At 46.6% G+C, this 15,727-nt stretch overlaps 2 protein-coding genes across 3 annotated transcripts in view; both read left to right on the top strand.

The window, feature by feature from the left end:
* The first annotated feature begins 2,090 nt into the window (after positions 1 to 2,090).
* The window catches only part of LOC145411770 (signal peptide peptidase-like 3), a 116,337-nt gene continuing 102,700 nt past the window's right edge, over positions 2,091 to 15,727 (top strand). For both annotated transcript variants that reach the window (XM_080281741.1, XM_080281747.1), the window contains exon 1: positions 2,091 to 2,163. The gene's annotated coding sequence lies outside the window, so the exon portion shown is untranslated. The remainder of the gene's footprint in view (positions 2,164 to 15,727) is intronic.
* Positions 10,822 to 11,337, top strand: LOC145411690 (putative CENPB DNA-binding domain-containing protein 1). Its single transcript, XM_080281705.1, has one exon. The coding sequence runs from the start codon at positions 10,822 to 10,824 to the stop codon at positions 11,335 to 11,337; it is 516 nt and encodes a 171-aa protein (XP_080137831.1).

The following is a 15,727-nucleotide window of genomic DNA, read 5'->3' as shown; positions in this document are numbered from 1 at the left end:
AAGGGCATAAAAACTTGGCTGACCAACCTTACACGTACATTGTCTAAATTACAATCTTTACAATATACACAATGACATACACATACCTGTATAGATCAAGGGAGGACACTGTTAGGCTGATAGACCTTGGCCCAGGCTGCTGGGGGCTGGGCTGCTTACAGTACAGGTGGCATGCGGGTGTGGGAGGTAGCTTGTTGGGCATGCCTTCCCACAGGAGGCACGGGACTACTGCCAGGAGCAACAGTGTCCGGATGGGGCTGCTGGTTGGCGTGGAGGGAGGCCCTTTCCTGGTGGGGCCTTGACCTCTAAGGAGGCCCTCTGGACTGCTGCCGAACAGGGCCAACAGGTGTGCTTGCCTCCACCTGCTCCTGGAGGAGGGTCTTCTGTGGGTGGGGCTGGGGAGGTCCCATCCCGGGGTCCTGGGGGTGCCCGTGGGTGTCTGGGGACTGCGGTCTTTGCTGGGTTGGTTCGCCGTCAGGGGCTGCCTGCAGCTTCCTGTCCTCGTGGAGTCTGTCAGCTGCAGGCGTCGTCCAGGGGCGTCTGTAGGTCATGGATCCCCGGACTTGGGATGGGCCCTTGCCACAACTTTTCTAACTGCAACTCCTCTGGGGGACTGCACCTGTGAGGAGAGAGAGAGAGAAGTGTCCCACTTGGCCTCTGGATGAGTGGTGGGCCGAGCCAGGGACGTCCTCTAAAGGGGTTGTCTCAAGGGCTGTGGATGAAGGGCGTACAGTGGCCGTCCCTTGCAACCTGGTGTATATAGTGGCTGTCACCGGGGGTCCACGAGCCCTAGAGACAACAACCGAAGTGCGTACAGTGGCCGTCACCACGGGGCTGCTCCCTAAGGAGGTGGCAGACGAAGAGTGTACAGTGGCCATCCCTTCCAACCCATTGCATTCAGTGGCCGTCACCGCGGGTCTGCCTCTTCCTGGCTTACCAGCCGAAGTGCGTACAGTGGCCGTCACTACAGGGTTGGTTCCAGGGTTGGCTGCAGCCAACATACGTACAGTGGCCGTCACGTCCTGCCCGGTGCGAACTGTGGCCGTCACTATGGGGCTGCAGGAGTAACAGCAGCAGGGCATACAGTGGCCGTCCCTTCCCCGGTGAGTACAGTGGCCGTCACCGCGGTGTTGCTTGGGACTGCTGAGACGAGTCCCACCTCCTGGCGAGGACTGGCCCGACTGTGGTATTGTTGGCCGGGACTACTTTCCTGCTGGTGGCCGTATTGAGAGGAAGAGGGGCGCAGGGTCGTGGGGCACCTAGGCCCATCTCGCTTGGGCCTATCGCTCTCTCTATACGCCTCCCCGTTTTCTCCTCCTGGAGTTGGTGTGGGGCCATGTGTCCTTCCTGGGGTGGGTGTTGCTACACACATTCCTGGGTTTCGCGTGGGGGCGGGCATCTCACCATGTATCTCAAACCTAGAATTATTGAAATGAATTGAAATATTTATTGTCGTAAAAGGTTCAGACTGCTAAGACAACAAAAGAAGGTGGTGGATTATTTTTGAAGGGGGGAGGGTTAGCGATGTTATCGAGACGACGCTTGTCAGTGTCAGCTTTTCTTGAGGCGGATATTACTTAATTTTGAGTGGATGTTCAGACATGCTATGGAAATCTGAAGAAGGTTCAAAAACTTCAAAATAAATCTTGGTGAAGTATGAGGAGGTGAGCGAGACTAGTTGCATTAGGAAGACGTTTAGCGATACTAGCGAATTTAGCTAGTAATAGAATTAGGAGGGAATTTATTGTGCTTATTAATATATGAGAGGGAGGTTAGGAGGAATAAGTAACTTAGGGAGAAAGTAAAGCTATATTGGCGATGCTTGGTAGGGTCTAGCATGTGTTAACGAAGTGAGAGAAAGTTTAGCAAAATTAGCTAATTTCGGAGTTAGGGAGTTGGCAAAGCGTTTAGGGAGAGGAAACTAATTTTAAAGGAAGGTTTGTAATGCTAATCAATTTGGAGGGCATTTTAAAATTATATTAGCGAGGTTTTGGATGTAATTAGGGAATGTTAGCGGTTTGAGTGAAAGTTAAGGACGTTGAGCGGACTCGGGGTCGGCAACGCTGCACTGAGCCCTTGTTGTTGTTTTGGTACTGAGGGGGAGAAGCAGGGGCTGACCTTCACTTTCTGGAAATTAATGGCGATTTTCCGGAATTCTTTACCGTAAGTCCCCTTCCCAGGGTTCTCAAAATGTTAATTGGTATATTGTATATTTTTGAGTTGGTAGATGGTCAAAATTTCTTAGGGAAAATGCGAAAAAAGCTCATGGATGTACCAGACCCCCGTTTCTCAAGTGAAAGGACTGGACGATTTCCTGATATATAAGGCGATTTTTTTTATTATATATCAGTTCCTGAGTTTCCTTGGTTATTAGTCAGAAGCTCCCCAATACATTTACCTAAATGATTTATTGCTTTAATTACCAGTCGGAAGCTTCTTAACTCCTTTTCTTAGGGTAGGCCAGAGTTATTATTTCTAAAGCGCCATAACACCATTTCCTTAATTAATTTGCTTATTATACCTGTCTTCTATGATATTTAGGTAGGAATGAGTGGTCTTGGTTACTAATCAAAAGCTTCCGAACACCTTTTCCTTAGTGATTTATTTCCTGGGTTACTACTCAGGAGCTCTGTAACACCCTTTCCTAAGTGATTTATGATTTTAAAAGCTCCATAACACCTTTTCCTAATTGATTTATTATTGCAAAAGTTCCGTAACACCTTTTCCTGTGTGATTTATTTTTTCAGAGGCTCCCTAATGCCATTTCCCAAATCATATATGATTTCAGAGGCTTCCTAATACCATTTCCTAAGTAATTTATTATTTCATGGGCTCTCTGACACCTTTTTCTAAGTGATTTATTATTTTAAAAGCTCCCTAACACCTTTACCTACGTGGCTTATTATATCAAAGGGTCCCTAACACTTTTTCCTATATGATTTATTAATTCAAAGGCTTCCTATCACCTTTTCCTAAGCGATATACCGGTATTATTTCAGATGTTCCCTGTCACCTTTTTCCAAGTGATTTATTATTTCAAAAGCTCTGTAACACCTTTTCTTAAGTGATTATTAATTCAGAAGCTCCCTAGCACCTTTTTCTAAGTGATTTAATGGTTCACAGGCTACCTAGCACTTTTTGAAGCTTTTGAAAGACAGGATAGGTTTCTTGATGCCTTTTTTGTTTTATTGTTTCTTCTCATTTTTGGTTGGGTCATCCATGGGTCTTTTTTTATTATCTATTAGTTATCTATCTATGGCCAAACCTATCTATCTATTGCCAGACCTCAATCCCGTACGGGGTGGCCACAAACAAATCGCCTCCACGTTGCCCTGTCCCCCGCCATTTCACTGCCTTGCTCCCAGCTCACACCCCCCTCTCATATACCTCTCCACCCCATCCCTCCATCTCATCCTCGGCCTCCCTCTCCCTCTACCCCCCTCCACCTCACTCACATACACTCACCTCATCAGTCTCTCACCCTCCATCCTCTCCACATGGCCAAACCACCTCAGTGTGTTCCTCCTAATGCTTCCTATCACATCCACATCCACACCACAAAGCTCCTTTATATCCTCATTTGTCAGCCTGTCTCTCCATGTGACTCCACAGGCTCCTCTTAAATAACTCATTTCCACTGCTTTCACTCTTGACTTGTGTCCTTCCAACAATGTCCAAGCTTCACTTCCATTCGTTAGAGTTGGTTTCACAATACTGTCATGTAGTAACTTCTTCACTCTCATGCACACTTCCCTATTTCTTATCACCGCTTTCAAGGAACCAGCAACCTTTCTTCCTTGTTGTACCCTTTCAAGCACTTCACCCTCCAGACTTCCATCCTGACTCATCACACTACCCAAGTACCGGTACTTAAACATACTCACATTTTCCATTTCCTCACCATCCAGCCTCACTGTACATTCACTGACTTCACCTCTCTCAAAGACCATCACTTTACTCTTCCTTGCATTCACCTTTAGATTCTGTTTCTTACACACTCTCCCAAACTCATCCACCAAGACTTGCAGCTCCCCTTCATCTTCACTTAACAACACAGTATCATCTGCAAACAACAGTACCGTACGGGGAGTTTCCAAACACTACCCTCTCTCACCAGGGCCACTCCAACATCCACTACCCTACCTTGTACCTATTTTATTACCCCATCCATGTACAGATTGAACAACCATGGAGACATGACACTTCCTTGTTTCAACCCAACCTTCAAAGAGAAAAATTCACTCAGTTCACCATCGACACGCACTGCAGCCTTAACACCATCATACATATTCTTCCCAGCATTCAACAACTTCCCATGTACTCCATATATTCCTAATACCGGGTACTTTCCACAATCCTTGTCTATCCACCCTGTCATATGCTTTCTCCAAATCCATGAAAGCCACATAGCCTACAACTTCTTTCCCTTCTCTAGAAACTTTTCCACTGAAGATCTAAGAATGAGAGTCTGATCTATACGACCTCTCCCCTTCCTAAAGCCTTCCTGTTCTTCTCCAACTAATTCCTCTGTTCTCTCCCTAACTCTGTCAACAAGTATCCTACCATACACTTTTCCTATTACACTAAGAAGAAGAGATGCCCGTATGATTACCACACACTTCTTTTTCCCCTTTTCCTTTGTACAAGGGAATAATTATACCTGACTTCCAATCCTCCGGGACTCTACCTTCCTCCCATGCCAATCTGCACATCTTCCACATCCATTCTACTACTATCTCTCCCCTGTGCTTCAGCATTTCACCACACACTCCATCTATTCCTGGGGCTTTCCCCAATTTGACTTTCTTCATTGCCTCCACAACTTCTGTCCTACTGATTTCTTCCTGTCCTCTCACCTCCCTCCTTCTCCCAGCCATTCCCCAGCCACTTATACTCGCATTCCTTCCATCCTCTATGTTCAGCAGTTCCTTAAAGTGTTCTCTCCATCTGCTCACTTTTTCTCCCTTCTCCACTAGTAATCTACCATTTTTATCTTTCACTCCCCTGCTAACTTCACTGCCATCCTGTCTTACTCTCTTCACCTCTTTCCAGAACATTTTCTTACAGTCCTTCCATTTACACTGAAATTCCTTCCAAATTCCTCATCCACTCTCTTCTTACTTTCTCTTACTAATCTTTTCACCTCTCTCTTCCTTTCTGCATATAACTGTCTCTTCCGCCTCTCAACTTCTTCCACACCCCTATTTCTCATCCATTCTTTGTATGCTTTCTTCTTTTGTGTCACAGCCTGTCTCACCTTGTCATTCCACCATCCTGTTCCTTGCACCCCCCTTCATCTTCTCTTCACCTCACACGCCACATCACATGCTGCACATATTTCTTCTGTAAGTATCCTGCACACACCTTCCACGTCCCCCATCTGCTCCAATTCATATTTACTCAATTGTTCCACTACTTCTCTCTTATATTCTGCCATTTTCTCATCCTCTTGTTAACTTTCCACTCTCCTTGCAACTGCTCCTGCTGCCCATCCTTCCCTTCTTCTGTTTCTCCATCTTGCTTGGATCTTGATACTGGCCACCACTTGGTGGTGGTCAGAAAGTCCACTCTCCCAACCTCTATAAGCTCTTGCATCCATTACACGTCTTTGCATCCTTTCATCCACACACACACACATACCGGTAATCAATCATTGCCTTCTTTTCATTCAGTTCACCATCCAATCTTCTCATCACTCGCCATGTATACCTTTGGATTATTTTGTGCCTGAGGAGGGTATTGGCTATCACCAACCCCCTTCCGGCACAAGTGTCCACTAACGCACAGCCATTCTCATCTCTCTCAGCAGGCACATTCCACTCACCAACTATTCCAACCACCTTCACATTCACTACTTTACTATTCATATCACCAGTCAAGAACACTCTCTCATTCCTTCTAAACCTTTCCATGCACACTTCCACATTTGTCCAGAACTCTTCTCTCACTCTGCTTGCACGATCTTGCGTTGGCGCATACACACACACAATCGTCCACATTTGTATTCCAACTTTCAATCTTACCCTCACAATCCTTGACCCAACTGATCCATACTCTTGTATGTTCTTCATTCATCTTTTACCCACAACAATACACACTCCTTCTTTTGCCCTCTCATTCTCACCTACTCCTGCACATATACCCCATCCATACTCCCATTCTCTCACATTCTCTCCTCTCCATTTAGTTACAGTTACTCCACATACATCCACTTTCGCACCCTCAAGCACCTGGACAATCTCTCTCTCTTTCAGCTCATCGTTCGCACCCCTTACATTCCATGTTGCGATCCGTACCATGTCCATTGTCCAGTCCTTGGTCGTCATCTTTTGGTCAGCCCTTGTCGGAGGCTTCTTGTTCGTTTTTTTTCGTTAGCTGTCCGGGGATGGGCACTAACCCTCAAAAAAAAAAATGTGCATTTTTAAACTTTTGGGTCGTTCAAAACTTCTCTCTCTTTTTTTATTTTCTCTCTCTCATTTTTTCGGTCATCCATGGATCTTTTTATGGTTATATATTTCTTTTCCATAATAAATTAAGCACTTTTGGCCAGAGCATAAGTAAGAAAAGTGTAATTAAATTAATTTCTGGCCTTTTTTTAAAAACTGTTCCTCTTTGTGTGTGTGTGTGTGTGTTTTTTGGTTTTTTGGCACTCATTTTTTTGGGTGATATATGGGTCCTTTTTTTCAGTTTTCTATCTATCTATCTGTTGCCAGATGCCTCAATCCCGTTCGGGGTGGCCACAAGCAAATCGCCTCCACGTCACCCTGTCCCTTGCCATTTCACTGCCCCGCTCCCAACTGACACCCTTGTCTCTCATATACCTCTCCACCCCATCCCTCCATCTCATCCTTGGCCTCCCCCTCCCTCTTCCCCCCTCCACCTCACTCACATACACACTCTTCGTCAGTCTTTCACCCTCCATCCTCTCCACATGGCCAAACCACCTTAGTGTATTCCTCCTAACGCTTCCTATCACATCCACATCCACACCACAACGCTCCTTTATATCCTCATTTGTCAGCCTGTCTCTCCATGTGACTCCACAGGCTCCTCTTAAATAACTCATTTCCACTGCTCTCACTCTTGACTTGTGTCCTTCCAGCAACGTCCAAGCTTCACTTCCATACGTTAGAGTTGGTATCACAATACAGTCATGTAGTAACTTTTTCACTTCCATGCTCACTTCCCTGCTTCTTATCACTGCTTTCAAAGAACCAGCAACCTTTCTTCCCTGCTGTACCCTTTCAAGCACTTCACCCTCCAAACCTCCATCCTTACTCATCACACTACCCAAGTACTTAAACGTACTCACATTTTCCAATTCCTCACCATCCAACTTCGCTGTACATTCACTGACTTCACCTCTCTCAAAGACCATCACTTTATACGGTACAGGTCCCTGTACCGTATACTGTTCCATACATTAATGCCCTGATATTCGATACCCCGACTTGGCGATGGGGGTACAAGTACCACCATGCCCTGATACCCAATTGCAGAGTCCCTTTTTTTTTTTTTTTTTTTTTTTATGCGAGGAAGAAGAAACCAAAGGCCATGAGCCCGCAGTAACAGTTCCCTCCAAGAGAAAAACAAAATTCAATAGAGAGCCAAATTCAAGATCCGATCATTTTGAGATGCCTGGACACACTGCGTTTGAAAGACTGGAGATCATAGGCAGCAGGAAATACAGATAGAGGGAGACAGTTCCAGAGCTGACCTGTTGCATAAATGAAAGACTGGGAGTAACGGTTAACTCTTGCATTAGAGAGTTGGACAGAAAAGGGATGAGAGTTTGCTGCCAGACGGTTGCTACGCGCCCGTCGTAGAGGTGGAGGAATGCAAGCAGACAGTTCAGAGGAGCAGTGACCATTAAAGTAGCGATAGAAAAGAGATAAAGATGCAACAGTGCGGCGAAGAGACAGAGGTTGAAGGGAGTCAGTAAGAGGAGGAGAGTTAATGAGACGAAAAGCCTTTGACTCCACCCTATTGAGAAGAGCTGTATGTGGGGAGCCTCCCCACACATGAGAGTTGTACTCCACACAGGGGCGGATAAAACCCCTGTATAGAGTCAACAATTGTGCAGGGGTAAAGAAAGAGCGGAGTCGGCTTAGCACACCCAATCTCTTGGAAGCAGATTTTACAAGAGATGTAATATGATCTTTCCAAGATAAGTCCCGAGTAAATGAAACCCCAAGCATGTTCAAGGATGATGCAGGATTAAGCTGAATATTATTAAACATTAGTGGGTATACCTGTGGAAGATTTTGTCGGGTTGATAGGTGTAAGAACTGAGTCTTAGATGCATTAAAGACAACCATATTATTTTTACCCTAGTCAGAGATACGAGCCAAGTCAGACATTAGGTGTGCCATAGCCTCATCCCTTGTTTCTTGAAGTAACTGTTGAGATGGGCGTTGGGGGAACCGAATGGAAAGGTGAAGGGTGGAGTCATCAGCGTATGAGTGGATAGGGTTAGATGTACAGCTTAGAAGATCATTGATGAATAAAAGGAAGAGAGTTGGTGATAGGACAGAGGCCTGAGGAACACCACTGTTGATAGATCTAGGAGAAGAACAATGGCCGTCTACAACAGCGGCTATAGAACGACCAGAAAGGAAGCTAGCGATGAAGGCACAGATAGAAGGATAGAAACCGTAGGAGGGCAGTTTGGAAATTAAAAATTTATGCTAGACTCGATCGAAAGCCTTTGAGATGTCAAGTGCAATGGTAAAGCTTTCGCCAAAGTCCCGAAAGGAGGATGACCAGGAGTCTGAAAGGTAGGTGAGAAGATCGCCAGTGGAGCGTCCCTGACGGAACCCATACTGACGATCGGAAAGAAGGTTGTGATAGGAAAGATGCCTTAAAATTTTTCTATTAGGAATTGACTCGAAAACTTTTGAAATACAGGACGTTAAAGCAGTTGGACGATAGTTGGAGGGTTGGGAGTGGTCACCCTTCTTTGGGACTGGCTGAATGAGAGCAAACTTCCAGCAAGAAGGAAAGGTACAAGTTGACAGACAAAGGCGAAAGAGTTTGCCTAGGCAGGGTGTAAGCACAGAAGCACAGTTCTTGAGAACAACAGGAGGGACCCCATCAGGCCCATATGCTTTGTTAGTACTGAGGCCAGTGATGGCAGAAAATACATCAACTGAAGAAATTTTAATGTCAGCCATGAGGAAGTCAGAGGGGAGAAGTGATGGAGGAACAGCACCGGAATCGTCTAAGGTGGAATTGGAGGAGAAAGTCTGTGCGAAGAGATCTGCTTTATCAGTAGATGAAATAGCTACAGAACCATCAGAGTAGAAAAGAGGAGGGAAGGATGAAGAGGTAAAGTTGTTAGAAAGATTTTTGGCAAGGTGCCAGAAGGAGCGGGAAGAATTCAAGTTGGAGAGTTGAGAACATTTAGTATGGATGAAATTATTTTTAGTAGAGCGAAGAACAGACTTAGCACGATTCCAGGCAGAAACGTAAAGATGATGTGATTCAGGGGTGGGTTGGCTCCGGTACCTTTTGTAGGCCTTCTCCTTGTTGCGGACAGCATTAGAACAAGCGTGATTAAACCAAGGCTTTCTTGCGTTAGTCAAAGGATATGAGAAAGGAATGTATGCTTCCATGCCCGAGAGAATAACCTCCGTAATGCGCAAGGCACACTCAGATGGCTCACGGCCATGGAAGCAATAATCATTCCAGGGAAAATCAAAGAAGTACTGCCTGAGGGCCTCCCAGTTCACGGCTCCAAAATGCCACAGACGACGTTTCCCTGGAGGGTCCACATCTCTGATGTTGCATCCACAGACAACGGGTCGAAATTTTGAATCGCGTGCTTTCCTGTGGCCAGCTGAGCCCGCCCGCCTCCCAGGATGCACAGAAATGCTCGTGCTGGCCCCACAGTCATCGCTTATTCCGCGCTCACCAATATCGCTGTTCTTGCCCCAGCCATCTCGGAGTGAGGATCTCACTTAAGGGGCTATCACACGGCACCTCATACGAGGTTTGCTGAGGATACGATGGTAAATCGGAACGGTAACGTGGTAAAATTGCCGATGATATCACGGGCATTTGGAACCCGTCTGTATGGATTCCTGCCGACGATACAACGGGCAAAACAGTGTGACCAAAACCCAGGCTACTCGACAGAGAATATATCATACTACATTATTAAACATTTAGCCTAACACTGAATACTTATTAATATTTTATAATAAATATCAATCGTTTTGAAGGCCTTATAAAGAGTTAATATTTCCTACACCGAGGAAACTGTGATGTCGATAAAATATCACGTGTTTACAACTGAGGACTCCACTGCAGGTAGAGTAGACGAACCAATCGCCACCTGAAAACACCACCACAACAACAACGTACTGATGGCTTTATCATCGATTTCCTGGACAAGGGCAGCTGAATTCGCTCTTATAGAGAAATTGAGGCAGTTCCACATGTGTACCACTTTGTAAACAAAAGTTGCTTCTCCTTATTCTTTATCAAGTCAGCGACAGCGATCACTGTCCACAGTCGCGAGACGGGGCTCTGGCAACAGTGTGAGAAGCATGTCCTTTGCCGAGGATACGAGGAACATGTGTGATAGCGTCCAAGTTTTGTTCCACTTAAATCTTCCTTGGCCGTTCCTGGTACGAGGTACCGTGTGATAGGGCCTTTAGGCTACGCATGCCCACCATGCATCATGTTGCACCACCAATGTTACGCAAGCTCCGATCGAAGTGCATCGTAACTGTGTTCGAGCAGTGCCGTGAGTAGAGCAGTGTTACTAATCGTGTGTGGAGTGCAACATTGTGTGATTTTGGGCCCAAATAAGTGATAATGTCTGGTAAGGGTGCTGCACGTGGTAAGGCTAGTGGTGGTGGTAGTGGAGGCCCTAGTCGTGATGGTAAGCGGCCTGCTAGTGATGGTGCTGGTGATGTTTCCATGAAGTGTGTGCATAAGACTGTGTCACTAGAGGTGAAATTGGAAATTCTTAAGCGTCATTACAAAGGTGAAGGTGCATGTGCTATTGCATCGGCTCTCTGCCTGGCCCAGTCAACTGTCTGCACCATCATCAAGAAGAAGGAGGCCATTATGGCGGCTGCTGGGAAGGTTGCAACCTTATCCGCTTCCTATATCACCTGCCAGCAAGAGCCTGCGATGGAGGAGCTGGAGCGAATGCTGTTCACGTGCCGATGGGTGGCTGATCGGAACTGGCACAAGGCACCCATGAGCCAGGCAGTTATATGCATTAAGGCTCTCTCGCTATGGGACGAAATAAATGTCAGGTGTGATCTGGATGAAAGCGAGACCTTTAAGGTGAGCCATGGGTGGTTTGACCGGTTCAAGAGGTGAGCAAACCTCAACCACTTGAAGATGTAACGTGAGGCGGCAAATGCAGATACAGTGGCGGCGGCAGCGTTTCCTGACGAACTGAAATGCATCATCGAGGAGGGTGGCTACAGTGTGAAGCAGGTCTTGAAATTTGCTGAGACTGGGCTCTTTTTGGAAGAGAATGTCCTCCAAGACATATCATGCAATGGAGGAAAGGTTTATGCCAGGATTCAAGTCCTCGAAGGACCGGCTGACACTGGTGCTTGGGGGTAACACCAAGGGCGACCTCAAGTTGAAGCTGCTTCTTGTCTGCCACTCCAAGAGCCCCAGGGCTCTGGTGGGGTATGTTAAAGAGAATCTTAGGATTATCTGGAAGTCGAATAAGAAGGCCTGGCTGACTTAAGATATCTGTTCGTCATATTTCCACTCGTACCTCTCTCGTGTGCTGAAGAGGTATGCCTCGCATGAAAATTTGGTGAACAGATTTCTTGTGGTGGTGGACAGTGCACCTAGCCACCCTCCTACGATGAAGGAATGGGCCAACAATATTGAGGTGGTGTTCCTTCCCCCCAACACCACGTCCTTGTTGCAGCCGATGGACCAAGGGGTGATCGCTGCCTTTAATGCCTTTAATGCAGCAGTTGGTAAGGGCCTGTAACAGTGATGACAGGACAAGAGTGCAGCAGTTTTGGAATGGGTACAACATACGCCACACCCTAGAGAATATCATTGCAGCATGGAGTAAGGTTAGCCAGGCGACCATGAATGGTGTGTGGCAGAAGCTGTGGCCAGAGTGCGTACACTCGTTCACTGGCTTCCCCGAGGACATGCAATCTCCGCCTGTGTAGCATGTTCAGCAGGACATAGTGGAATTGTTGTATGAGGCTGACTTCAGGGAGGTTGACGAGGATGACGTGGTGGAGGTTCTCGAGAGCCACAGGGAGGAGCTCAGCAACGAGGAACTCCTCAGTATGGAGATGCAGCAGGTGTACCAGGAGGCAGTGGAGGGGGAGGTCGTCCCTGAAGTGCGAGCTCTGAATATCAAAATCCTAAAGGAGATATAAATGAAGCTGGGCGAGATGATTGATATTTTATGGACACACGACCCCCTCCTAGGATGAAGCTGGGACACAGCTAAACGGCTCAAGGAGGGGATGAAAGTGTACAGGATGATGCTGGAGGAGAAGAAGAGGGCAGCCAGGCAGACTTTGATCACAGCCTTCTTCAAGCAGACCCCCACCACGCCAGCAAGTCACACAGGATCCCTCCAGCCCTCGATGAGCAGATCATCTCTCCAGCCTTCATCCAGCAGAGTATTACCACAGCCTTCAACCAGCAAAGCATCTCCCTGGCCTTCAACTAGCAGAGCATCTTCTCAACCTTCAACCAGCATAGGAACATCAAGGGACACCTCCCGCTGAGGACGTGCTTGGCCCATTGTGCTAGACCTAACCTCCAGCCGATCCTTGTCTCCCATGTCACCTGTGTCTCCACTAAGGCACTCTGCCAGTCCATCACTGTGTTCCTCATCCCAGCCTCCATCTCCCACACCATCTTGGCCACTGTCTCTGTCTCCCTTACCATGACATGAGCCACAGCAGCTGACTCCATTGCTACCTCATCATTCAACGCAGTGGTCTCACTCGCCACCTCACCAGTCATCGCTGTGGTCTCCCTCACCACCTCCTGTCATCGCATTCCACTCCATCGCCACCTCCAGAGCCATCACATCGCCACAGCCTGAGCCATTGCCTCCGCCTGAGTCATCGCATTGCACTCCATCACCTCCACCTGAGTTATTGCATCGCACTCCATTGCCACCCCCCTCTGACCCTCCCCTGGAGATGGGGTTTGAGGGCTTTGAGGATGATGATTGAGTGTTAGGGAGCACCAAATGTCCTCTAGCCTTGGGGGGTATAGCAAGGATGATGACCAAGACCAGACATGGACTTACAAGAAGTACGGTAAGTGATGAGAGGTGTTTGATATTATCTAACCTATTCCTTATGATTTTCAGGCTTTATTTTTTGGTTTTAGTGAGTTATTTACAGGTGTTAGGCCTGGGTTAGCTTCCTTGACAGCTGTTAGGCCATTTAGATTGCCTTTAAACCTGTTTTTGGGCTCATCTGGGTGAGCTTTGGACTTGGTTTGGGGGGAAACCCAAGGCTGGTAAACGGTCCACATTGAAATACATGTTAAAAGTACCCCGATATACGATCCCTGCCTAATGATGGGGTCTTACCCAACCAATTAGATCATTAAACCAGGATATACCTGTACTGTCAGTTATCCATTGTCACAATATCTGGCACAGCTATCTTGGGTCTATTAAAGCAATATCTGGCTAAATTATGCAAAATCTGGTGCCGAAACGGGACATAACCGGTGGTCCAATGCAATATTCAGTGTTGAGGCATCTCAGTTGGCTCGTAAATGGTAGCCATCCAGCGCCTGGGGGAAATTCCAAACTTCGGGAGCCAGTGAAAATGCCTGCTACGTGCCAGCCAATTAGAATCCACCATGGGTGCGCTGAGAATACTGCTGCACTCTCATTCTCGCTTTTGGATGTAGTTCAGTGAAGACGTACCCACGCGCTCTGCTCCTCCAACCGAGTGGTCACAAAACCCTGGTGTTTACTACCTCTGTGGCATCCTGCATTTGAGGTACAGTAGTGTACTGTATTGTATTGCAAAACTAATGGCCTGTCATTGATCATGTCCTTGTGCTCAGTTGTTATTGTAAAATTATTCTGTGTTCTGTACTGTTTATGAGTGTGAGTGCTAACCCCCAGTTCTGTCATTGGGGGAGAAATTTGCCACTAGATCACATGAGACTATGTGTACTGTACTGCACGGTGCACAACTCTGCTTTCCATCGATGCCAATACTTGGTGAGTACATACAATAGTAATGTACACTATGACTATCTATCCATATACTGTATAGCCTGAACTCCATAATCCGGTAATGGTGGCCGTTTATCTTTGAAATATTGGATTTGCGGGGAGGGACGCTAACCCTCCTCCAACCCACTTGCTGACATGTAAGGAACACGTGTGGGTTGGTTATATGGTTACCACCCAGCATCGTAGGGTAAATGGTTTCCTGGCTTACAGGAAACCATTAGGCTTGTCACTCAACATAAAGCCACATGAAAAGGATAGACGAGTAATAAAAAGCGACAGGAAAGATGGTAGTAATAGGAGCAGTGGAGGGCAGACACAGAAAAAAAATGATAAAGATGAAGGAAGATGCAGGCAGCACTACATCAAGTGAGAGGATGATGATGGCCACCACAGTACAGTATACTCTAGATACAATGAACTAATTGGTATTAGTTCCTCGACACTAAACCTGATAGTTTGAACACCATGCTGTTCAGTAATTTCCTTGGTGTCGTGTTGTTCACCGAACAAAGATCGGTAAATATAGAGCATTGTTGGGCCATACACTCGTACGCAGTAACATACAGCTAGGTCAAAATGGCCCTTTTTCTCATTAAATGCTCTGTTTATGGCTCCTCTCACGATGCTGGTCACAAAGAGACTGGTGCGGCATTCTGTGGGATGCAGAGGTGTGTGTGTGTGTGTGTGTGTGTGTGTGTGTGAGTTTAGGGATGACAAGTTGGTTGATGTTTCCATCACATCCATTCTTTTCATCATCATCATCATCATCATCATCCAGACCTCCTTTCCTATCGTAGGGCAGGGTGAGGAGTAACAACATCCAGGCAGCCCAAGTTTGTCCAGTCCAATGGGCCATGATTCAATTCACTCATCATTCAAGCCACCAGAATCCTGGCTCTATCTGATGTGCCCAAAACTTCCACCACGTTCTGTAGCTTTGCATAAACGTATCCGATAGAGTCAATCCGAATGCTGTCATGTTAAAAGGGGGTGCCAATTCTCTTACCATGCTTTTCTTCTCACAACATTCATCCAGCCAGCTTGATTTCTGGTCAGTTCCCTAGCCATACTGACTTCCATACCTCTTTTCCTCACACACTCATCTACCACATTCCTCCACCTTCTCCTTGGCTGACCTCACCTCCTCCCTCCTTCAAATTTGCTTAGGTATATCTTTTTCACCAATCAATTGTTACCCTATTCATTCTCTTCACGTGACCATACCATCTCAGTACACTCTTCGATTCTGGTGTCCACAGACCTCCTCACTCTGCATCATTCATGAATCACGTTATTTTGTATCCTATCTGCTCTCTGTACTCCACATACATTCCTCAGCAGTCCAATCTCCCCTGCTTTCACACCTGACTTTTCATTTTCACACCACACCATAGTCTCAAATCCATATGTTAAAGTTGGCACTAACACTCCTTCATGTAGGCCTTGTGCAGCTGCAACACTCAAGCTGCTTTTTCTTATCAAGGCCTTCATAGCACCAGCTACCTT

Source organism: Coenobita brevimanus, chromosome 11, assembly GCF_032717465.1.
Source record: "Coenobita brevimanus isolate Jiangsu-jjx chromosome 11, ASM3271746v2, whole genome shotgun sequence".
Taxonomy (NCBI): domain Eukaryota; kingdom Metazoa; phylum Arthropoda; class Malacostraca; order Decapoda; family Coenobitidae; genus Coenobita; species Coenobita brevimanus.
This window is presented reverse-complemented; position numbering and strand designations above follow the sequence as displayed.